Source organism: Marmota monax, unplaced genomic scaffold (assembly GCF_021218885.2).
Source record: "Marmota monax isolate L192 unplaced genomic scaffold, Marmota_monax_Labrador192_F-V1.1 WCK01_AAM20220418_F8-fsc00073, whole genome shotgun sequence".
Classification (NCBI taxonomy): domain Eukaryota; kingdom Metazoa; phylum Chordata; class Mammalia; order Rodentia; family Sciuridae; genus Marmota; species Marmota monax.
In genome coordinates, this window is record NW_026692846.1 from 856,969 (window position 1) to 881,526 (window position 24,558).

At 51.4% G+C, this 24,558-nt stretch overlaps 2 protein-coding genes across 9 annotated transcripts in view; both read left to right on the forward strand.

Annotated features, from left to right (window-relative positions):
- The first annotated feature begins 1,439 nt into the window (after window positions 1-1,439).
- Window positions 1,440-8,880, forward strand: Parp10 (poly(ADP-ribose) polymerase family member 10). Of its 2 annotated transcripts, XM_046449171.2 has the most exons (11): window positions 1,440-1,543; window positions 1,662-1,840; window positions 1,918-2,172; window positions 2,245-2,481; window positions 2,561-3,318; window positions 3,429-3,650; window positions 3,757-3,853; window positions 4,072-4,734; window positions 4,829-4,962; window positions 8,047-8,221; window positions 8,297-8,880. In XM_046449171.2, the coding sequence occupies exons 2-11, from the start codon at window positions 1,669-1,671 to the stop codon at window positions 8,629-8,631; spliced, it is 3,048 nt and encodes a 1,015-aa protein (XP_046305127.1). In that variant the 5' UTR covers window positions 1,440-1,543; window positions 1,662-1,668; the 3' UTR covers window positions 8,632-8,880. The 2 variants fall into 2 exon arrangements, with proteins under 2 accessions (XP_046305127.1, XP_046305128.1); XM_046449172.2 differs by lacking the exon at window positions 3,429-3,650.
- A 310-nt stretch (window positions 8,881-9,190) lies between these two features.
- The window catches only part of Plec (plectin), a 57,102-nt gene continuing 41,734 nt past the window's right edge, over window positions 9,191-24,558 (forward strand). For 2 of the 7 annotated variants that reach the window (XM_058580802.1, XM_046449159.2), the window contains exons 1-2: window positions 9,191-9,333; window positions 10,600-10,798. In XM_058580802.1, coding sequence (XP_058436785.1) covers window positions 10,606-10,798 — 193 coding nt within the window. In that variant the 5' untranslated portion in view covers window positions 9,191-9,333; window positions 10,600-10,605. Of the gene's footprint in view, window positions 9,334-9,399; window positions 9,526-9,812; window positions 9,941-10,599; window positions 10,799-12,522; window positions 12,683-24,558 lie in introns of those variants that run through there. The other 5 variants (XM_058580808.1, XM_046449165.2, XM_058580813.1 and 2 more) reach the window with 4 other exon arrangements.

Here is a 24,558-nt window from a genome sequence, read left to right on the forward strand (position 1 = left end):
CTGAGTTGCTTAGTACCTTGCTAGGTTGTTGAGGCTGGCTTTGAACTCATGATCCTCCTGTCTTAGTTTCCTGAGCCACTGGGATTATAGGCATGCACTGAACTTCAATTTTGTAGAACCAGAAGCTCACACAATTTGAGTGACTTTCCTTAAGGAAAATAAAATGACAAATTTGTGGTAGAGTTCAGGACTTCAGGAGCCTAGGCAAGTCAGAATGCTTTAGGGTTTTTAGCTTCATTAAATCTGCCAGTAGGAGCCAGGTAAGAGCGATCAGGGAGAAGGGATGACCACTGGGTTTGTGGGTAAGGCCCTGTCACACAGAAGGAAGAACCAGTGCGGGGGTGCTGAGGTGCGAGTGGCCTATAGCTCCAGAAGAATTGAGACCAGGGAGGCTGGACCCACTGAGCATCATCAGAATGGTTGAAGGCCAGTTAGGCCCTCAAAAGAACTTTAGCATTTACTGTCATCAAGCCTGAGAACTGTGGCAGCCATTGTTACCACTTTACAGGTTCACCCTGCCCACTTTGTGGATTATCCACTATGGAGTGGGCAGGTAGCTGTGCAGCAAGAGGCCTAGGTGGAGCAGTGGAGGTGCCAGGTGTGTAGGGCTAGGCATGCAGGCTGGGTAGGGCCTTGGCCCCCTAGAGGACTAGCAGGGGTGGGGCTGGGGTGACTGGGAAGTGAGGGTAGAGATCAGAAGTGGGTACAATCTTGAGAAGGCTGGCAGAAAATTGGATCAGATATGGGGGGATTGGCAGGGGATAGGAGTGTGGACTAAAGATCCAAACTGGCTGTGAGGCCTGGCATTGCCCTGGGCCCTGACAGTGCCTCCATTTCCTCTCCTGTAGTGAGGATTAGAGGCAGTGAGGCATGTCCACATAGTGCCTGCATCTTCTATGGCTAGTCACGAGAAGGAGTGGGCGATGATGATGATGATGATGTAATATATGGGAAGGACTAGACATGTGTGAAGGCTGGAGAGAGCCACAGGAAGGGGCTCCAGCAGGGAGTGAGAAGGCAGCAGGAACTATGTTAGAGTCAAGGGCAGAGCTGCTCACTCTCAGCACTTGGAGGAGGTCTGGTTGCCTAGTGGGTATGAAGGACCACTTTGGGAAGGTTGCTGAGAGAGAGGCCTGAAGACTCTGAATGGAGAATAGTGACTCGGGCCCCTTGGTACATTTAATGGAGAGGGTGATTGGCCATTCCCAGGCCATAGGAAAAGGGAAGATGGCCAGAGGACATCCCTGTCCTCTCTGCTAGCCAGGGGCTGCAATGGGCCCTGGAGGCCAGTGGGCAGGCTGGCAGGAGGGTTCTGAGGGGGTCTGCCCCACCAACACCTCCTGGTGGGCTGGGGTTGAGGCTTCAGCTGAAGAGGAAGCATCTAAAACACAGTGGCCAGTCCCCAGAGCCAGGCATGCCCCACCCTTTCTCCTTCCCTCAGTCAGTTTCACTTTTGTTTTCACTGGGTTTCTGTTGTTCTGCCGGAAGGCTGCAGAAGGCAGTCACAGGAGTCCTGGTTGAAGGCTTGGGTGGCAGGAGGATTGTAAGTGTGGAATATGGGGCCACCCATGATGGGGCAGCACCGAGGGGTTATGGGGGAGGGACCCAGGGAGGGAGCAGGAGGGGTGGAACATGCCTCTTCCCTGTCTGTTCCATCCCAGGGTTTTGATGGCTGAGGTGGAGGAAGGGGCAGCGGTAGAGCTCCAGGGACTTCCCCCTGACATGCCAGAGGAACTGCTCATGCTGTACTTTGAGAACCGCCGGCGCTCCGGTGGGGGGCCTGTGTTGAGCTGGCAGAGACTTGGCTGTGGGGGTATCCTTACCTTTCGAGAGCCTGCAGGTGAGGGAGCTGGCTAAAGGGGGCAGCCTGGGAACCCTGATACCCTAATGACACTGACGTCCCACCCCTGCTCACAGATGCCAAAAGGGTCTTGGCCCAGGCAGAGCACCGACTACATGGTGCCAGACTGAGCCTGCACCCAGCTCCACCACGCGCCCCTGCACGTCTGCTTCTCCAAGGATTACCACCTGGCACTGTGCCACTGCGCCTGGAGCAGCATGTCCAGGCCCTGCTGAGTGCCATGGGGCACCCAGTGCAGTCCTGCCATGCCCTGGCCAGTCCCAGGCCTGATCGGGCCCTGGTCCAGCTGGCCATGCCCCTTTCTGAGGCAGGTGAGAGGCCTGAATGGGGCTGAGGTGCTGGTTAGGGGAGGTACACCAAGCTGACTTGCACCCTTCCCACAGAAATTCATGTCCTGGAGGAACAGGCCCGGAATACGGACCTGGATGGGGCTATGGTGTCAGTGACCTGGGTGCCTCAGGCCCGAGCTGTGCGTGTGGTGAGGGGCACACCCCCTTTGGACATGCTGCTGCTAGAGTTGTACCTGGAGAATGAGCGCCGCAGTGGTGGGGGGCCCCTGGAGGGCCTGCGCAGCCTGCCGAGACAGCTGGGCACTGTTGTCTCCTTCCAGCAGTGGCAGGGTGAGTGGGCTGGGCAGACACATGGGACCCTTCCTCTTTCACAAAAACTTGATAGGCTTTCTGTCTTCTTTCCTCCAAGTGGCTGAACGGGTGCTGCAGCAGGACCACTGGCTGCAGGGCTCAGAGCTGAAACTTGTCCCCCACTATGACATCTTGGAGCCTGAGGAGCTTGCTGAGGGCACCAAAGGAAAGGATAACCCATCCATGCTGGGATCTGAGCATGCTCTCCTGGAGACTAGAGGGCTGGCAGAAACCCTGAAGTGTGCAGGGGCTGTGACTGTGGGTTCTGGGGAGGCACCAGGGCAATTGGAAGCCTTTCTGAGGACAGGTCTTCAGGCTGTGCCAGTTGGCTTGGATCCCGTGGGATGTCCAGAGCAAGAGGGGCCTATGGGATCTCTGGAGCAGGAAGGGCCTGTGAGCTTGGGGACTGTGGGGTCTCCAGAGCAGGCTGAGCTCATGAGTCTGGGGCCTATGGGGTCTGCAGGCTCAGTGGGCCCAGTGGAGGTCTCTATGGAGTTGCTGGGACAAGTGAAGCTCAAGGGCCAGAGACCCATGGGGCTTCTGGCACAGGAGAGCCTGATGGAAGTTGCCAGGGGCTCACCAGGTCAGGAGGGGCTGGTGGGTCCAGAAGAGATTGCCCTGGAATCTGCAGAGAAGGTTGGGGTGAAGAGCCCTGGGCATATGGGGCTTCAGGGTCAGGAGGGCCTGGTAGAGATGGTGTTATCGATGGAGCCAGGAGCTATGCGCTTCCTACAGCTTTATCATGAGGACCTTCTTGCCAGCCTGGGAGATGTCGCTCTTTTCCCACTTGAAGGAATGGAGGTGACTGGCTTTCGGGTGAGTGACCCATAGAAATTCCTCACTTTTGCCTCCTTTTCCCACTGGGGCTCTGGGTACCTTTCCTGTACCCTGAATCTGCATACTGTTCCTCTCTCATGGTCCTGCAGCTCTGTGGAGCCCAGGCCTCATGCCAGGTGGCCCAGGAGTTGCTGCAGAGTCTGCTGGGTAGCATCAGCTGCCATGTGCTGAGCCTGAAGCACCCAGGCAGTGCCAGGTTCCTGCTGGGTGTGGAGGGGCAGCACCTTTTGCAGGGTTTGGAGGCTCAGTTCCAGTGTGTCTTTGGGACAGAGCGTCTGGCCAGTGCCAACCTGGTCATGGACCCTGAAGAGGTAGAGATGAAGTTCTTCCCTATCTCTCTCCTGTCTTACTCTCCAGCTCCAGGTACCCCCTCTCCCTTGCCCAAAGGCTAGTGACCCTGATATCCTTTCCCCACAGGTGGATTCCACTGAGATCCTTCAGGTCCTCCCTGGCCACAGCCATACCTGGTGGCCCACAGATAGTACAGGCAGTGACCAGGAGAACATGAGCCTGGGTAGGGCTCCCTGGTAGGGGCCCCCAGCATGTCCTGTGGTCCTTTTTTGACCCTGCTCTCTGCCTTGCTCTGAACTCTTACCTCTCTAGTGACCCTTCCCAGGCCCATCCTCTACCCTCAAACTCACTCCATCTTTCATCCATTCCATCTCATCCTGTTTTTCAATACCATCCTGGCTGGACCTGACTCATGACCCAGTGTTCTCTCCCTACCCTCAGAGGAAGTCCGAGAGCTGCTGGCAACCATGGAAGGCTTCGATAGGGAGAACTGGTTGTCCCTGGAGCTGGGAGAGGAGGGACCTGAGGACCAGCCAGAAGAGGCAGCAACTTCAGGAAAGGAGGATGAAGAACCCACACCTGGGGCTGGGGAGAAGCCTGTGAGCCTCAGCACTGGGGCAGCTGGGCAGCTAGAGGAGGAAGCTGCACTGCAACTGGCCCTCCATCGGTCACTGGAGCCTCAAGACAAGGTTGCTGAGCAGGAGGAAGCTGCTGCACTAAGACAAGCCCTGGCCCTCTCCCTTTTGGAGCAACCCCTGTTGGAAGCAGAAGAGTCCCTGAATGGAGGAACTGGTAGTGGGGCCCAGTTGGTGGTGCATGCACCCTTTGAGCAGGATATAGATGAGTTGGAACAAGCATTAACAGCTGCCTTGGAGGTACACCTGAATAAGGAGACTGTGAGACACCCAGGCCGTGTGCTGCCCACAGAGCTGTGTGCTCGCCTGGGGCAGTGCCATGGTGTGAATGTTGCCCTGCGTGGTGATTGCACTGTCTTTTGTGGCTTTGGAGCCCAACCTGCCCGTGCGGCACGCCACTTCGCTGTGCTACTTGCTGGCCCCTGGGATCAGAGTTTGGCCTTTCCCTTGGTGGCTTCAGACACTACTTGTGAGTCTGTGCTTTGGACTAGGAGAGGGCAGGTGGCTGACTATTGGGCTAGTGTGTAAGCATGGCCCTGATGTCCTTTCTTTCTACATATCAGTGCTAGAACAGAGGCTGAAAAGGCCACTGGGAAAGCTGGAGGGCCTGGAAGAGAGCACCAAGGAATTCCAAAATGTGGTGAAGGCTTTCTATGACACCCTGGATACTGCCCACAGCAGAATCCGCATCATACGGGTGAGTCTATACTCTGTCTCACAGGTCTCGGTGAGACTTGCCTGCATCAGAGTCTGCTGTCCAGGACCTGCTCAGCAGACAGGTTAGAGACTGAGGTAGGGACAGGAGAGCACTGGGGCCTGAGGGAGGCTCTCTGCAAGGAACTATGTGAGATGCTCTGTACACCTCAGTTTCCCTGCCTGGACTATGGAATGGTGATGCTCTCTTGACCACTGTGAGAGCTACTTATTCCCATAAATGAGTAACTTGTCCTGTTCTAGGGGCTCTTCTGTCTCCAACTGGGGCCAGGGCTCCCTGCAGTGTGGTGACCTCTTCTTGGCTTGTTTGTTTGTTTATTGTGAGGCTAGGGATCAAAGTCAGGGCCTCCAGCATACTAGACAAGTGCTCTACCACTGACCTACATCCTCAGCCCCTTTTCTTGTCTTCTAACTTACTAAATTTGGCAACCCTGAAAATGGACTTGTTTTCAAAAAAGGCTGGGAAAAATTGGTGGGGAGTTAGAGTGAAGCCCCAGGAGCCACTACCTGTCCAGGAAGGTGAAGAAGAACCAAGAAGGAGGGACTAGAGAGACCAGAGAGGTTTACAGAAGACATAGGTTGGGGCAGGGGTGCACAAGATGAGTAGGAACCACAATATCTTCCCTGCCCAAAGGAAGGACTAAGGAGGGAGTGTTGGTCAGGATGGTCTATCAGGGAGTTAGTGTGGGGAGGGGGCAAAGAGTAAATGGGGGATGAGGGCAGGAACAACTCTGGAAATAGGCTGGGTAAGAGGGAGAAGGATAGAGATAGAAGAAGTCCAGGGTTGAAGAAGTTTCTGATCCAGAAAACAGTGTGCTCATAACTGAGGGATGAATCCAAGAGAGGGCTGGCCATAGACAGATGAGAAGGACAGAGGAGAGCTTGAGTCACTGTGCTGGTAAGCCTGGGCAGAGAGTTCTCCCCTCTTGATGCTCAGTTATGGGTACAGCCAGCAGCAGCCGCCTCCACCTAGAGCTGGTCATAAATGCAGAACCTCTGGTCTTCCCCAAGGTTGGGGAAGTCACCTACAACCTGACCTACTTACCCACTTCCATCACCATTACCACCACCACCATCACCACCACTACCATCATCCCACCACCACCACCACCATCCCACTGGTGACAGTTACCACCATCACTGTCACCACCAACAGCATTCCACTAGTACAATCACCACAATCACCACTATCCCACCACCACCACCATCCTACCACTATAGTTATAAAAAATAGAACCATAGTAAGTAAAGTAAATGAAATCCTATTATTAAAACTACTGCATGAAAGAAAGTGTTCTAAGCTTATCTTGTGATTTTTTACTTCATTTTTTTTCTTGGTTGTGCTTGGCTGCTAGGGTACTTTGTGCCTCCTCAATACCCTCTTTTTGGAGGAAGGGGTACCAGGGATTGAACTCAGGGCACTCGACTCCTGTGCCACATCCCCAGCCCTATTTTGAATTTTATTTAGAGACAGGGTCTCACTGAGTTGCTTAGAGCCTCGCTTTTGCTGAGGCTGGCTTTAAACTTGTGATCCTCCTGCCTCAGCCTTCAGAGCCGCTGGGATTACAGGTGTGCACCTCCGAGTCTGGCTTGATACCCTCTTGTGTGAATTCTGTTCTTGAGTAAGGAATATCTCTGAGTGGGTAGTGAACATTTTGACTTTTAAGTTTAAAAATAACTTTTATAATTAGAAGTATTTTACAATTCTAATTTGAGTTGATATAAACTTTCTATGTTGTTAAATGTTCTAACTTGTCTTTATTTCTACATTCTTCATTAATAATTTTGCTGGGATACACTGTTCAGGTTCAAAAGATATTTGCCCTCAGACTTTTGAAGACTTTGCTCTTTTTTAAATTTTAAGATTCTTTTACCCTACAAACTTAAAAACATAAATATCTCCATGGTTTCTTAGTATCCAGCATTGGTGAGATACTCAATGTGAGATTTCTTCCCATTTGTACATTAACCTTGATAGTGGGTGTGTGGGTGGGTGGGGTGTGGGTGTATACATTTGATAAGTTTTCTTCACTTCAAGGGTAAGATTTTCCTGTCAGGTGCCAGGAATATGTCCTTCACATTGTCCTTCGTGGCATTTCATGGGTCCTCCCATCTGGAGATGTTACCTTTCTGCTCGTCTTCCATTGTGTTCCCAGGAGCCCCCACTCTTGCCTGTTGTCTTTTCCTGGAGCTCCTGAGAGGCAGAACTTAGACCTCTTCCACTTGCCTCGCTCCCCGTGTGTTGTTTCCTTCTTTTCCTTTAGCTCTGCTCTCTGCATCAATTACTTATTTCCATGTAGATCCTCTAGCTGGATCTTTAGCTCTAACCATTCCATTATCTGGCCCACCCACAGAAGTTAGCTCAGCATTCTTGTTCTTGGCCTCCTTCTTCATACTAGGGGATCCAACCCAGGGCCTCCCACATGCTAGGCCAGTGCTGTTCTACTGAGCTGCATCTTCAGCCCAGCAATCTCATTCTTAATGTAAGAACTATTTCTTATTTTTAGACTTTTTTTTTTTAGCATCTAGTCTTGTTTTATGAATGTAGTATTGTTTTGATTGCCTCTGAAGCAACTAATTAGAGTTTCTTTAAAAGCTGTATTTGGGTCCTTGAGTTTGTTACTTTAGGGCTTGGTCACTTCAGGCCTTCTCTCCTGCCTGGGTCTTCTAGAACTGAGAGGGCTGTGGCATCTGAACGTTGGGAGTACTGCTGAGGGCAGTGTAGGCACCTGGCTAGGTTTTATGCTCCAGAGGTCTGGCTGTGCGTCCTGCGTTCAGGTGATCCTGTGGAGTTTGTCCACCTGCAGACCTCTCTGCAGGAGTTAGACCTCCCTGGAGGTGTCAGGCCTTCCTAGAAGTCCTGGGATGCCACTTGCTCCCTAATGGAGGTAGTTTATGTCTGTGGCTGGACAGAGAATGAGGGGGCTGCAAGGTCTCCCCCTAAATTTTCCACCAAGGGGCTCCTGATTGCTGACCTCAGCTTTTCCTGGGCCAACCCACAGGCATAGGAAATAACTGCAAGAAATAACTGCAAATAGCCTGGCTCTGACCATCTCTCACCTGATAGGTGGAGCGTGTGTCGCACCCGCTGCTGCAGCAGCAGTACCAGCTGCACCTGGAGCGCCTTGAGGAACGCTGCGTGCAGCGCCCTGTGGAGCGGGTCCTGTACCATGGCACATCGGCCTCCGCAGTGCCGGACATCTGCGCGTTCGGTTTTAACCGCAGCTTCTGCGGCCGCAACGGTTAGGCCTAGGCTGGGCAGGGCTGGGGCTCCATCAACCCCCATCACTCTGACCTCTGCCGCTTCCGCCTTGCAGGTACGCTCTACGGGCAGGGTGTGTACTTCGCCAAGCGCGCCTCCCTATCCGTGCAGGACCGCTACTCGCCTCCCAATGCTGACGGCCACAAGGCGGTGTTTGTGGCACGGGTGCTGACGGGAGACTATGCGCAGGGCCGCCGCGATCTGCGGGCACCCCCTCTGCGGCCCTCTGGCCATGTGCTCCTGCGCTACGACAGTGCTGTGGATTGCCTCCATCAGCCCAGCATCTTTGTCATCTTCCACGACACTCAGGCGCTGCCCACTCATCTCATCACCTGCGAGCACATACCCCCGGCTTCCCTTGGGCTCTCGAGTCCCTCTCTGGCCACCTGACCCAAGGGGTTAGCCTGTGGCCTGCTGCTCTACAGGTTCCCCGTTCTACAAACCCCCCTTTCCTCCCTGGGGACGTTCCTGCTTCTTGTTGGGGAGCAGGAATCCAGGCCGACCCGGAGGGCTGGGTCGGCCCAACCACCAGGGGTCAGCAAAGCCCAGCAGGAGGGTGCGCCGGCCTGACACGCCCGTCTTGGCTGGACCTCGTCTGAGCGCTTCTGTGTCTCTGAATAAACGTGAAACCAGGCAGAACCTCCTGGCGTTCGGAATCAGACCTCTGGAGAGTGGGGGTCTCCGCGTAGCCAGGGGTGGGGTCGAACGCTCCTGGGGGCAGCTGTTGGGAAACCCACTGAAGCTGCAGGGCGGAGCCCTGAGCACTCGAACCCCACGCCGCCCTAGAGTCGCTCACGCTCGCCCAGGAGCGTCTCCTGGCCGACCTGCACGCCCTGCACGCACAGTGAGCACGTTGCCGGCGCATCCGCAGGCTCGGGTTCCTCGGCCTCGGTGACCCGCCCCGGCCTCGCGCGCGCGGATCCCGGTCACGCTGGCCTCGCTTGCCAGCTCTTGACGGTGCCCGCGCAGCTCTGTTCTCATTCGGGGGCCAGGGCGGGGCTCCAGACTCGCCCCGCCCGCGCTGCCTCCACGGCTCTGTCGGCCCCAGCAGTCAGGCTGCGGCGGCCGAGCTGAGCCCAGCGGAGCCACTAGGCACGTAGGACCGGGCGGGGATGGAGAGGCGCGTAGCGTGCGGGAGTTGAGGATTTGGGGCGGGTGGGGTCTTGGCCGAATGTCTCCCGGAACTAGGGGCTGTGTTGCAACTCAACCTGCGCTGTCGCGGAAGACACCACCTCCCAGCGCGCGGGAGTTTGCGGAACTGGACCGGCGGTGCGGGGAGCGTGGGTAGGAAACGCTGCTGCGAAGGCTTTGGCTGCCGCGGACCTCTGGGCTGGGGGCTGGCGCGGGGAGCGGGGGCACCCCGCCCCCGGCTCGGTGCCCGCAGTCTTCTCCCCGCCCTTAGCTTAAGGGCGGAGGCACAGAGCCCACATTGTGCCCCCACCCCACCCCTCCCCTGCCGAGACAGAGCCCCATTCACCTCTCACACGTCAGTCTTGTGGATGGGAGCTGGGGCGTGTGCACGCGTGGTATGCGTGCACTCCCGCTGCGCCTACAGTGAGCAGGGTGGGCTGCAGGAGCGGCGCCCCGCTACTCCAACACCCACCCCACCCCCCAATCTTGCCGCAGTGGAGCTTCGGCGGCCCACGCCGCTGCGGCTTCAGTTATTTATAGGCCTTCGCTGCGGAGATCCGAGATCTAGGTGGGACTGTGCAGGGCTGGAGGTGGGGTGGGATGGCGTGATGGGGAGTCCTAAAGACAGCTTGGAGGTAGTGTGCCAGCATCCAGTGGTAGGTCTGGAAGTCCTCCCCTGAAGCCAGGACAAGTAGGAGCCTGGGGCCAATGTTTGTTGATGGCTAATGGGAGATTGGGGGAGGGAAATGAGTTGGGATGCAGCTGGTGGAGATCATTGTCCAGTGACAGGGTGGGGAGTCTGCTGTCAGTGCCTGAGTGAAGGTAGTCACCCCCTCCCCTCATGTTTAACAGGGTAGAAGGTGGAATCAATGTCCTGTGATGGGGGTGGAGTAGAAGGTTCAGTGATTGTGTGACTAGGAGAAGGAAGTGAACCGGGTAGTCCTGGTAGTGCACTGGAGGAGTTGAGATCAATGTGTGTGGGGGTCACTGTTTGGGTATCTGAGAAGTGGGCTGGAGGGGGTGAGGCTAGATGTGAATGAGACGTCAAGGACTGGTAGAGAGGAAGGAGTTGGTATGTAGGTAAGGCAGGGTCATAGGAAGGATGTGGTGTCTTTGTTGATGGGTGGTTGGGGTCAACGGTTAGTTTAAGGAGGTGATGGGTCAGTGTGCAGTATCTGCCTCTCTTCTGCAGGCAGAAGTGTGACTGCTCCCCTGTTCTTTCTCCAGGAGGCCATGTCTGGAGAGGATTCTGAAGTTCGAGCAGTGTCTGAAGGGGGCTCCAATGGAGGCAGTGGTTCACCTAGCCCTGGGGACACACTACCCTGGAACCTTGGTAAAACACAGAGGAGCAGGAGGAGCGGAGGTGGCTCTGGGGGCAATGGCAGTGTCTTGGACCCTGCAGAGCGGGCTGTCATCCGCATTGCAGGTAACGTAGAAGTACCTGGTCTGCCCAGCTCGTTAACACAGGCCTGTTGATTGAGCACCTGCTGTGTGCTGTGTGCAGGTGTTTGGATTGACTGGATGAAAGGCCAAAGGAAAACTGTTGTTAGGGAGGGCTTCTCTTGTTCCAGGTGAGTGCAGGTAGTACAGCGCCACCTGCTGGCCCCCCAGGTAGCTGCACAAGCCTAAGGCAGGACTTCTTGCTACATACAGCCCTACCATCTCTGGCTTCATAACAAGGGTCCAGATGTGATGGTGATAATTCCTTGGGGTCCTGGAGCTAAACTGCTCACCATGCTCCCCGGTTTTGGCTGCCACCCAGGAGCGCATGGAAGTAGAACAAGAGGAGATACCTGGTCAGCCAGAGTCCAGCTTTGCCTACCAGTCTGAGGAAGAAGATGAGAAAAATCCAGCAAGAAGGCCAGGGGAGGTTGGCAGGCAGTCTATCCCTTTGGGAAGTAAGTGACCTAGGGCTGGAGGCCATTGGGCAGAATATATCAAGCAAGGGAGTACGGACAGTATTCCATCCACTAGGACCCTCAGGGGCTTATGAAGCATATGAAAGGCATGGTAGGTCCAGGAGGCCAGGAAGGTAGACCAAGGTGTGAGGGAGAGGACTGGAAAGCCAGCTGCCCAGTGGGGAGGTGATGCTGCAGGCATCGAGGAAGTTTGCTGTTGGAAGTGAAGCAACAGCTTGTGGAAATAGGAGCAGAGAAGAGTAATGGACATGCTCTTGCTACCCTGCCCCCTGCCCCCGGGGTCATGTGCTTGTGCAGGAACCTATGATCTTTCTCATTTCATGTAGGATTTTGTGTGTGTGTGTGTGTGTGTGTGTGTGTGTGGTGCTGGGGGATTGAACCCAGGGCCTTGTGCATGTGAGCTATATCCGCAGCCCTCATGTAGAATTTTAATTGAGGTCATTTTTTTCCCACTTGAAAGAGAATCATGAATGTCCTCCCCATGGACCTTTAATGATGCAAAGGGGTGGGGGCTGCATCTTAGCAGCCACTTAAGGTGGTCTTTGGCATTCATGTGCTAGCTATGCTCTAGCCAGCACCCCTGGCAGGGTCTTTGTGTTTTCCTCTGATTATTTTCTCAGGATTGATTCCTAGAAGAGGGACTTCTGCTCACAGGGCTCACAGGATTTAACGTTAGGAGAAACACTGCCAGGAGTGGTCCAGAAAGCCATCTGTCAATGTGGGGAGACAGAGGGCCTTGCCAGTCTGATGGGTGGAAAGGAATTGTGCTATCATTTATTACCAAGCTTTCTTTTTTACTTCTGTAAATCGTTTACTCTTGTCATCTTATGTACAGATTTTTTTTTTTTACTTGCGTTTAAAGGACTCTTTGCCTACCAGAGATATCAACTCTGTCTCCAATACTGCAATGGAAGAATTCTAAGTAAAGGCAAAGGGGGGGAAGGGGAGCGCGCGGGCGGCCCAGTGAGGTCGCACTGGCTGGGGCCAGGGAGCTGGAGGACGCTGACCTGGGACCCAGGAGAAACAGAGCTGCGGGAGGGCCGCATCCCGGTCTGGAGCGGGAAGGGGCGTGCGCCCGCGGGACCCGCGTGGGACCGAAACTCGGAGCCCGCTGAGCAGCGCCCAGGGGCAGGCGTAGCTCCCCGGGCAGTCCCGCGGCCCCGCCCCGCCCGTGGGGCATCCTGGGTGCGGGGCGGGGCGGGGGCGGCCTCTTTAAGCGGTGCGCGGGGCCGCAGGGGCAGTGCAGCGGCCCCGGCTGGAGGCTGTCCCTGCGCTCAGCGCCCCACCGCCTCTCGCGCCAGCCGGCATGGCTGCCCTGCTGACGTCCGGCCCGCCGCCCGACGAGCAGGACTTCGTCCAGGCTTACGAGGAGGTGCGGGAGAAGTACAAAGGTACGGCGCCAGGGGCCTCCGCCCACCCTCTGAGTGCGCCACTGCTCGCTCAGCGGTGCCTGGGGCGGCCAGCCCAGCAGCCGGTCACTGACCACCTTGTCTGCCACCGCCATCCGGACTGTGGCCCAGTGCGAACCCTGCCACCATCTGGTCTCACCAGTGTGGCTCAACCCGTGTCCCTGGGCGCCCAGGGAAGAGGTGGGCAGCGCTGCACTGAGCCCCCGCGGCCATGCCCTTAATAGGGCATCCAGCGTACGGGTGGGTGGGGTGGGCCGCGCCGGTGGTGGCCCACAGGCTTTTTCAAGGTACGGCCGTCTGGGCCAGTGTCCCTAGTCTGTGGCCAGCAACACGTGGGTCAAAGCTAAGCCATCCCCTGCCCCTCTGGAGCGCCTTTCCCTTGGGTGAGGTGACTGCTGCTGCCTGGCAGTGGGTTGCATAGCTGCCGCCTCTCCTCACTTCCCCAAACTGGCCAGGCCCTGGTTTGCACCTGTCCCCTGGGGGCAGCCCCTCCTTCCTCTCCAGAGGAACATCAGAGTAGCCACCAGCTCTGTGGCCACAGACCCCCTCGCCCTGCTTCGTGCCCTCCTGGAGCTTCTGGACCTGCCCAGGCCCTCACTGCTGTCAACCAGCCAAAGCCCAGCTGCCTGGCTCTGGATTGGATCACCTAATTCTGAGCAGAAGTGGACCCAGCCCTGGCTCTTAGCCACAGAGGCTGGGGAGTGTTGAGATGGGGTCCCCAGGCAGAACTGAGCAGAGCTGGTTTCAGCTCCACACTGGTATTTTCGCTGGCTCTGCCTGCAAGGGCACCTCAGGGAAAGAGGTCCTGCTGGGGCTTTGCCTGGAGTCCTGTGGTGCCACTTTCCACTTCAGACCTCACGCAGGGTAGGTTTCAGAATGCTCTGAGCCCTGTGGGTGTGCTCTGTGGGCCTCTGCCAGTACTATAACTAACCCTTTAGCCTGTGTGGCCAGTTAACCTGGGCTCAGTTGTGACATTTCTGGTTTAGTGGATTCCTGACCATTGCACCCCTGTGGAGGCCTTGCGTCGGGGGCTGGCCTGATGCTCATTCCTGCATGGCTGACCTTATCTTGAAGGGTCTACCTCAACAGATGCAAGGCAGAGAATGGCAGCCTGCTTGGGCCATAGTCCTCTGGGTAAATTCTGTTTACCAGGGGCTACTTATGTAGATTAGTGCTTCCCTCCAGAATCCTTGGTCTGGTCAGTTTGCTGAGCTGCTGCATTGCCAGAGTCTATCCTCGAGCTGGGGAGGGTCGAGGTGGGTTCTTTTTCTTCTTCTTCTTCTTCTTTAGTTTTTATATGTATTTTTAGTTGTTGATGAACCTTTATTTTATTCACTTATTTATATGCAGTGCTGAGAATCAAACCCAGTTCTTCACACATGCTAGGCAAGCGCTCTACCTCTGAGCCACAACCCCAGTCCTGTTCTAGACATCTTGCTGAAGCTCCCCTGGCCTTCCTGAGGAGCTGTGTTTCCCCTGGAGTGAGAGTGTTCTGTTAGTCTAGGAGTGTCCTGACAGATCCCTGGAGGTTCCTGGGATTGTGTCTCGGTGCCTTCATCCAGCCTAGCTACCTCAGTAGACAAGCTGATGTTGGACACACTGGGGTGTCTTGGCTTGTGTCTGCCTTCTAGTCTGGAGGCCGATGAGAGGGCTGTTGGGGCTCTTGCCCGGCTTGGGCTGGTGAACCGAGGGTGCCTGCCTGCAGTAGACTTGTCATGTGATAATACAGCTCCAATGCGCATGTGTGGCACCAGCCCGAGAGTAGCTGAGAGTTGCTAGGCAGGAGAGCAGGTGCTAGGGGCTCCTTGAGCTGAGGGTCAAGAGAACTTCTGGGACATACCAGGCACGGAGTCCCTTCAGCTCTGGCTCCAGGGAGGGGATGAGTGAGAAGCTGGGAGCCGTAGCCCAAGGCCAAGGAATAGCTGTGTGCCCCATTCCTCTCCCAGACCTGACTGGGCTGCTGGAGGGCTGAAGCCCCTACCACATGCTGTTCCTGGGGTGGAGTGGTCTGGGGAGACTGTTCCCAGTGAGGGAGGTAGAGGGTATTTGCCTGATATCAGCCAGTGAGCAGCAGCAGGCAGTGGAAGCAGGAGTACCCCTCTCCTGGGCCCAGCACCACTCCAGCTTGCCCTGAGGAGGGGGAGGGAGATCACTCACCTGCTCTGAGGGACCCCTATCCAGCCCATGCCTGAGCTGAGGAAGGGTGCCAGCCTCTGACTCCTGGCTTCCTCCCCCTCTGGCATAAAGCCCAGCCACTCCTTTGACAGACTCCACCTTCCTTTTCTGACTCTCACCCCATTGACCTTCAGCCCCCACACAACTTCTCAGGCCTTCCCAGGATAGGTCATTCCTGGCTTTCCCCCTGGAAACCCCTGGTCTTCCCTGCAGGGTTACTGTACCTCCTAAAACATTTTCAACTTTCTATCTGCCTGAGCCCCTCAGCCTGCCCCATCCTCCCTGTCTTCTATCCAGGGTGGATTCCTATGGGACTGAGACCACTGGGGCTCATGGTGAGACAGAGCTCAGGTGCCCTAGGGGAGGAGACCTCCCTTGCTTCAAGGCTGTGGACTAGCCAGCCAGTTAGCTATGAGGGGTGTCTTGACCCTGGTCCCCCAAGCCTGGTGTGTGACAGCTCACAAAGGCTGGGCCACCCTGCTGTGCCTTGGGAGCCTGGAGAGACCTGTGGTAGAGCGGGAAGGCCAGGCAGGGTCTGAGCGGGAGCTGAGGTAACACAGCTGAATGGAGGAGTTCCGGAATGTTTGTTGAAGAAGGAACAGTTGGAGCTCCTTAGCAGTGCTGCACACCATAGGGGCAGTGACCAGTCAGTGGGGCCCTGGCACAGGCTGCAGGATAGGGGTTGGGGAGTGAGGCCATCTGGGAGGTCTGGGCAGCCATGGGTAGAGACTTCAAGGCTGTCCTATCAGGAATGGGAGCTTTGTGACATGAGACAGCATGGACTAAAGGATGGGTGCTGATGATGCTGCCAAGAGGGTCCTGGAGGGGACGATTTGTGTGAGAGGAGAGAGCAGGGGAGAGTATTGTTGGTGAGTGGGTGGGATCGGGGAACCTGCAGGAGGTACCCACCTGGGAGCCCTCTCTGGACTGGGAAGAAGGTGGGTTGGAAAGGGGCTAGGTGGAGTGTCAGCATGTCTGCAGGCAGACCCAGCTGGTGGAGGGTTTCCCCACTTTCCTGCACTGTCATTGTGATGGCATTGTCCTCACATCTCTGCCCCCTCCTGTGCTGAACTCTGAGCTTGGTGATCTGTGTCTCTGGGGCCCCCAGCCAGCGTTTGCAGGGTGCTTGCACGAAAGAATGGTAATGGCAAAGGGTGTTGTCTGCAGTGGCTAGAGCTCAGCTGGCAGAGTAGAGGCTGGCAGTTGTTTGGGGGCCTTCTGAGAGGCTTTTGATCTGTGATTATTGTCAAAAGTCATGCTAAAAAATAAACAAAAGTTAAGTTCAGTGGAGCTATCCAAAGAAAAGTGGTGATGGGTGGGCTGGGGTTGTGACTCAGCGGTAGAGCGCTGCCTAGCACGAGTGAGACCCGGGTTCGATCCTCGGCACCACATAAAAATAACGGCATTGTGTTGTGTCCATCTACACCTAAAAAAAAATAAATAATAATAAATATTAAAAAAAAAAAGAAAAGAAAAGTGGTGATGGTCACACCTGTGCTCCCCTCTGTGGATGAATGAGAAAAGCAAGATTGCCAGTTCCAACTGTGATTCCCTCTGGATCTGCTGGCTTTTCATGTCAGCCCTGATTAGGTCAACCTCATGCTTATTATGTTTTTAATAGCAGATTTATTGAGATGTAATTCATATGCATACAGTTCACCCATTTAAAGTGTCACAACTTGATCTGGGGATGTGGCTCAGTGGTATAGTGTTTATCTGGCATGGATGAGATCCTGGGTTTGATCCCCAGCACAGCAGAAAAGAAAAAAACAAAACCAAAAAAAACTGTACTGTTCAGTGGCTTTTAGTACATTCACAGAGTTGTGCAGCCATCATCACAATCAATTCCAGAACATTCTTTTCACCCAGCCCCTGGCAACACTGATGTGCTTTGTCCTAAAGGATTGTCCCAGATTGAACATTTCATATAAATGGAATCATACCATTTTGTGTCTGACTTCTTTGACTCAGAGTAATTTTTAAAAAATGTTTTTTTTTAATTTGTTGATAGACCTTTAATTTATTTATTTTTATGTGCAGTGCTGAGAATTGAACCCAGTTGCCTCACGCATGCCAGGCAAGTGCCCTACCACTGAGCCCCAACCCCAGCCCATCAGGGTAATATTTTAAGGGTTTATCATGGCATATGTACATCAGTACTTAATTCCTTTTTATGTGGCATAATATTCCATGTTATGAATATACCAACTTGGTTATATATTTATTAGTGGATGGATATTTGAGTTGTTTCCATCTTTTGGTTGTTATGAATAATGCAACTATTTGCATATAAGTTTTTGTGTGGATGTATGTTCTTATTTCTCTTGGGTAGATACCTAAGAGTAGAATTGCTGGGTTGTGTGGTAACTCTATATTTAACCATTTGAAGAACTGCCAGATTGTTTTCCAAAGTGGTGGCAGTATTCTGCATTCCCAAGACCAGTGTACGAAGTTTCTTCTTCACGACCTTGTCAACTCTTGTTATTATCTGGCTTTTTGATTATAGTCCTTCAGTCCTAGTGGGTGTGAAGTGATATTTCATTGTGATTTTGATTTGCATTTTCTTTTTTTAAAAAAAATTTTTTTTAGTTGTAGATGGACACAATACCTTTATTTATTTATTTTATGGGGTGTTGAGACCTGAACCCAGTGCCTCACACATGCTAGGCAAGCGCTCTGCCACTGAGCTATAGCCCCAGCCCCCATGATTTGCATTTTCTGATAGCTAATGATGTTGGATACTTTTTCATATGCCTTTTGGTCACTTGTTTGTCTTTTGAAAAATGTTTATTTGGATCATTCATCCATTTTTTAAAAATATTTTTTCAGTTGTTTATGGACCTTTATTCTATTTATTATTATTATTATTATTATTTAAATATTTAGTTTTTAATTGTATTGGACACCATACACTTATTTTATTTATTTTTATGTGGTTCTGAGGATCAAACCCAGCACATGCAAAGCAAGCGCTCTGCCACTGAGCCTCAACCTCAGCCCCAATTTTATTTATTATTTATATATGATACTGAGAATCAAACCAGAGCCTCACACATGCTAGGCATGCTCTGCCACTGAGCCCCAGCCCTAGCTCATTCATCCATTTTTAAGTTGGTCTTTTTTGTTTTAGCTTTTAAGCTGTGTCCTTTTTATACTCTGTATGTAGGTCCCTTTTCAGCCATATGAGTTGTAAAAATATTCTGTGACTGTATTGGTTTTCATTTTCCTTCCCTCTGTACTGGGGCTTGAATCCAGGGGAGCTCTGCCACTGAGCTACATCCTCAGCCCCTTTTCATTTTTTATTTTGAGGCAGGATTTTGCTAAGTGGCTGAGACCAACCTTGAACTTGGTATCCTCTGCCTCAGTGTCCAGAGTTGCCTGGTTTATAGATGTGTGCCACCATGCCCAGTTTGAAGTTTAAATTATTATGAGTTTGATTTCTCTCTTTTTTCTTAGTTGCTTGTGCATTTGGTATGTCATATACAGAAATCAGAGTCACACAGATTTATGCCTGTTTTCTTTTAAGAGTTTTATAAGATGGGTGCAGTGATGCACACTTGTAATCCCAGCAGCTCAGGAGCCTGAGGCAGGAGGATCAGAAGTTTAAATCCAGGGTTGTCAACTTAGTGAGATCCTGTCTCAAAATAAAAAATAAAATAAGCAATTTTTGGGGGGAGGGGTACTGGGGATTGAACCCTGGGTACTTAGCCACGGAGCCATATCTTACCCCAAAGGTGTCTTGTTTTTGTTTGTTTTAGTTTTGGTACCTTGGATTGGACCCAGGGGTGCTTAACCACTGAAACTTCCTTAGCCCATTTTGTTTATTTTTAAATTTAGAGATAGGGTCTCACTAAGTGGCTTAGGGCCTTGTTTATTTCTGAGGCTGGCTTTGAATTTGTGATCCTCCTATCTCAGCCTCCTGAGTTGCTGGGATTACAAGTGTGAGCCACTGTACCTGGCAAAATACACATTTTTTTTTTTAATGCTGGTGATGTACCTTAATATATACAAAAAAACGAGTTTTATAAAAGTTTTATGTTTTATATGAAAGTCTTTGATCTATTTTGAGTTAATTTTGTGTATGATGAAAGATAGAGGTCCAACTTCATTCTTTTGTATGTGTGTATATCCAGTGGTCCCAGCACCATTTGTTGAAAAGATTCTTCTCATGTTGAATAGTGTTGGTAGCCTCATGCTTTCATGGCTACAAAATATTCCATTACATGAAAGTACCACATTTTATTTATTTGACCGGTTCAGATGGACATTGGATTTATGGTTTTAAAACAGTGTACTTATGTAATCCCAGTGGCTCAGGAGGCTGAGACAGGAGGATCTCGTGTTCAAAGCCAGCCTCAGCAAAAGTGAGGCACTGAGCAACTCAGTGAGACCTTGTTTCTAAGTAAAATACAAAATAGGATTGGAGATGTGGCTCAGTGGTCAAGTGCCCCTTAGTTCAATCCCCAGTACCAAAAAAGAAAGAAAAAAGAAAAAAAAAAAAAAAAAAAAAAAAAAGCTCAGTGTACATCTTTTATTTTCTGCTATACTAGGGATTAATCCTAGGGCCTCATCCATGCCAGGCAAGTGTTCTGAGCTGCCTCTCCATCCTTTTTTAAAAGTTTTTGAAACAGCATCTTTCTAAGTTGCCCAGGCTGGTTTCTACCCCTTGATCTTTCTACTTCAGTCTCCTGAGTAGCTGGGATTAAGGGAGAATGCCACTGCATCCAGCTACCAAGTTGTGCAGTATAGGTGAGTCCAACAGATAGACGGCAGACTTTCTTTAGTCACTTGCTTATCTGACTAATGAAAAAAATCTAATTTTTCTTTTTTATTTATTTTTTAGTGCCGGGAATTGAACTCAGGGGCACTCAACAACTGAGCCACATCCCCAGCCCTATTTTGTATATTTTGAGACAGGGTCTCACTGAGTTGTTTAATGCCTCCTTGTTGCTGAGGCTGGCTTTGAACTCATGATCCTGTCTCAGCTTCCTGAGCTGCTGGGATTATAGGCGTGCACCACTGTGCCCAGCCTAATTTTTTAAAAATTCGCATTCTTTGGGGCTGGGATTGTAGCTTAGTGGTGGAGCACTTGCCTAGCATGTGTGTGAGGCGCTGGGTTCCATTCTCAGCATCACATATAAATAAATAAATATTTAAAATAAAGGTCCATCAACAACTAAAAATATTTATTAAAAAAAGTTTTGCATTCTTTGATTATGAACAAAAGTGGGATCATTTCACAGAATAACTGATCATTTCTTTTTTCATCTGTTATGGAATTTGTATGTGTGTGTGGTGCTGGGGATCAAACTTTGGGCCTCACACATGCTAGGCAAGTGTTTTACCACTGAGCCACATCCCCAGCCCCCCAGCCCTTTTTTCATCTTTTATGGGTTTTGCCTGTTCAAATATGTTATTCAGGTAAGATTTTTTAAAATTTCTTTTTAATTTTTGAGACCTTTTAAAATATTGGCTTCCTTAGATGTTATATATGTTTCAAAATTTTCTCAATTTGTTACTTTTTTTTCAGTACTAGGAATTAAATAGTGCATGCTAGGCAAGTGTTCCTCCACTAAACTACATCCTTAGCCCTTTTTAAAATTTTTATTTTGAGCCAGGTATGGTGGAGCATACTTGTAATCCCAACTACTCAGGAGGCTGAGGTAGGAAGATCACAAGTTCAAGGCCAGCCTGGGAAGTTTGCAAGACTGTGTTTCGAAATAAAAAATAAAAATGGTAGGTGTATAGCTCAGTCATAGAGCATCCTAGGTTTGATACCCAGTACCAAAAATAAGCTCATAAATAAATAAAATTAAAATAAATAGACATTTGAAATAAGGTCTTGCGAAGTTTTCCAAGCTGATCTCAAACTCTCAATCCTCCTACCTCAGTCTCCTGAGTAGCTAAGATTACAGGCATGTGCCACTGCACCCTATTTATTTTAATTTTTTAAAAAAAAATTTTATTTGTCAATGGACCTTTATTTTATTTATTTATATGTGGTGCTAAGGATCCAACCCGGGCCTCACTTGCTAGGCAAGTGCTCTCCCACTGAGCCTCAACCCTAGCCATTTATTTTGTTATTTTTTTATGGAAGTATATCATTTCTACAGAAAAGTGTACAAATTTTGCATATACATCTTAAATTGGAAAGTTGCCTTTTTTAAAAGTATTTTTTTAGTTGTAGATGGACTTTTATTTTATGTGTTTATATGCAGTGCTGAGGATCGAACCCAGGGCCTCATACATGCTAGGCAAGTGCTCCACCACTGAGCCACAGCCACCACTGATGCCTTTTGATCAGCATCCAGCTCATGAAATAGCTTTTTAGATCTTAAAGGGGTCCCTTGTGAGCAAGGGTGGTTGTGTACACCTGTAGTCGCGGTAACTCTGGAGGCTGAGTCAGAAGGTTCATATGTTCGAGGCTAGCCTAAGCAACTTAGACCCTGTTTAAAATAAAAAGGATTGGGGTTTTGACTCAGTGGTAAAGGACATTTGGTTCAATCCCCAGTACGGGGTCGGGGGAGTGTTCCTAGTCACTATCCTGACATCTCATACCATGGATCAATTTTGGTTTACTTTTGATTATAGTGTCTTTGGCTAGATTGATTGATTATTTATTTGAGACAGGATCTCTCTTGATGCTCCAGGTGGCCTTGAACTCCTATCCTCAAGTGATCCTCCCACCTCAGCCTCCTGAAGAGTTGGGACTATAGATGCTCTTACTGTGCCTGGCATGATCAATTTTTAAAATTCATCAGTCATTTATTTTATGACCTGTGGATTTTATGTGTGTTTTGAATGGCTTTCCTTTATAAAAATCATCTGTCAAGAATTTCTTCTAGTACGGGTTAATTTTTTTCTTAATATCTCCACCTTCAACCTGCTTGGAATTTGTTACGGGCTGAGATATATAGGAGATTATGGGTGTCATATCTTCAGAGTCTGGAGATGGGTTCATGGGCAACAAGGAAGATTTTAAATATCTCTTCTCCCACCAAACTCAGCTTCCTGAAAGCAGGGTCTTGCTGCACCGTTGGGCCAAACCGTACCCTGTGGTACATGGGAGGGACAGGTAGACTCTGGGCTGGATACTGCAGGAATTCCACCTGGTGGAAAGACTCTTGGGTATCCCCAGAGAAGCTGCGGAGGAGAGACCACATTGGTGGCTGTGGAGAATGGAGCCTGGGGACCAAGGGGCATGTGTATCAGGGAAGGTAGAGGAACAGGAGTTCAGCTTTGGGTGTCTAAAACTGGCGATGACTGTGAGACCTAGAGGAGAGGCATAAGGAGAGGCCAAGATGCTCAAACTGCCCGACCAGGCTAGGGAAGTCAGGCTGGGGGTGGTGCTTTGGGGCCTGTGCCGGGAGCCTGAGGCCCTCTGATCCTCCAGGCTGGCAAGAAGAGGCAGCCAGGAAGGAGCCTTGGTCGCAGCAGAGGCAAAAACCACACTGTGAGGTGCTGCTGGCACACTGAAGGAAGGGGGCTGATGAAACAGGTGGTGGCTGCCTGGTGTGGGGTTGAGACAGCAGGGTGAGGACAATGCCTGGGACCAGGTGATAAAGGACATCAGGAAGCTCAGCCAGACTATTCAGGGTGTAATCAGACTGGAGCTGCTGAGAGCTGCATATGAGGCTGTGGCGGGTCGGTCTCCACATGACTTGAGACCTGAGCCTGCGGGGCCCGCTCCCCCCTCCTTTTCCCTGTCTCTTGTCTCTGTGGAGGCTGAGTCATAGTTTAGCATGGAAAGGTCCCCCAGTTGGGCAGACAACTCTTGGTGGGGACATTTACTGCTTTTTCCCTGAGATGGAGGGGGCCCAGGACCAGGAAAAGAATGGAGGCCACTTTGCTGCCTTGTCTTGAAGGGTAGCATGTTTGCAATTGATTTGTCTACCATCCCATTCCTGCCTGTAGGATCTTGCAACGATGCCACCTCCATTTCCTCCCATCCGAACCCGTCAGAACCAGTTGGCAGTGTTGCTCCTGGCACAGCCGTTTCATAGACCTGTGGGTCTCCCTTCAATGTCACAGGGAACCAGGCCACTAGACAGGAGGGCTCACTGTGTCTTTTTTGGATCATCTCTATTCCTGGCTCTGCTGAAATGGTTGACCAGACCCATGAATCACAGTCTTCATCTCTTCAGCAGAAATCTATCCAGTCACACCCCTGGCTTTCTCTCCAGGGCACCCTGTCCTGACAGCAAATCTCCCAATGTGAGCATCTTCCACATTGAGTAGGCTGTGAATTTCCTAGATCACCAGTGCTGGTTCCTTTTTCCTTAACAGTTTCTTCCTCATTTCATCGCCTTTTTCCTGCCCTTTAATATAAGCTGCCAAAACCACAGCCTGATTTGAAATCTCTTCAACTAAATATCCATGTTCATTGCTTACATGTTCTACGTGTTCTTCCATGTTCTAGTGGATAGAGCACAACTCAGCCAGCTTTTGCCGCTGTATGAAAGGATCACCTGTCTTCCAGTGCCCAAGATTATATTCCTCATTTTCTTCTAAGGCCTCACCAGCAACATCTTTAACTTCCATATTCTGTTCTTTTTGGGATGGGGTCTCTTGCTGTGTTGGCCAGGCTGGCCTTAAAACTCCTGGACACAAGCAGTCTTCCTGTCTCAGCCTTCCCAGTAGCTGGGACTACAGGCGTAAGCCCTGATACCTGCTTTCTACACTCCAAATTTTGCCAACAGTTTGGCCAGGCCATCTGTGCTTTTTCTATCATGTGCCTCAAAATTCTTCAGCCTCTGCTCATTTCCCAGTTCCAAAGCCATGTCCACATTTCTAGGTATTTGTCACGGTAGCACTCTGTTCCTGGTACTGATGTCTGTAACAGATTACCAAAACGAGATGGTCTAATATACAGAAATTTATCCTTTCACTGATCTGGGTGTCCGAGGTCCCAAATCCAGGAGCCAGCAGGGTTCCCTCCCACCAGAAGTCATGGGAAGAGCCTGCTTTGCTCCTCCAGCTTCCCCATCCCTTGGCTCTATCGACATCATTCCAGTTTCTGTCTCTACCTCTCCTTTTCCGTTTCATGAGGACTTGAAAGGGCCTACCCAGGAAGTCCAGGATGACCTGTCTCTAGATTTTTAGCTTAAATATTTCAAAATTCAGTCACATTTATAAATTCCAAGGACATGAACAGATTTTTTGGGCGTCACCATTTAACACCTGCACCAGGTTGAACATGCTTGAACATGGAGGAGCTGGGGCTCCTTCAGGTGAGAAAGGTCGTAGCCAGGCCAAACCCGGTAGTAGAGACAGTGGGAAAAGGGCGAGCTTGAGATATTTGGGAACCACGGGACCTCTCTCAACCCATGATGGGTCTTGTGGTTGGGATCCAGAACATCCCTCAAGATGAGTTTCTGGCGGACTTCTGGTTTTGGTGATATTCTAGTACTGGGCTGTAGGGGCAGAAAGGTGGATAGGCCCAGAGGGATAATCTCTGAGTCCTGGGCCTCCAGGATCCCTGGAGGGTGCCCACCTAGCAGTGTTCTGGACTTGGGCTGAGCCCATCTGAGCCACACCCAGTGCAGGGAACCAGGCCACTAGACAGGAGGGCTGTCAGAGGAAGACTCTGCTCCCTCAGAAGTGTGTGGCACCCCAGAGGTTGAGGCTTAGGCTCATCAAGGCTGTGGGTCAGAGGCCATGTGGTGCAAGTGGGCCGACTCCCT

Coding starts and splice junctions, on each gene's coding strand:
- Parp10 (XM_046449171.2), top strand. CDS start 1,669: ATGGCTGAGGTGGAGGAAGGGGCAGCGGTAGAGCTCCAGGGACTTCCC. Junction 2,482..2,560: donor CTCCTTCCAGCAGTGGCAGG/GTGAGTGGGCTG, acceptor CTTTCCTCCAAG/TGGCTGAACGGGTGCTGCAG. Junction 4,735..4,828: donor GGTGGCTTCAGACACTACTT/GTGAGTCTGTGC, acceptor TCTACATATCAG/TGCTAGAACAGAGGCTGAAA.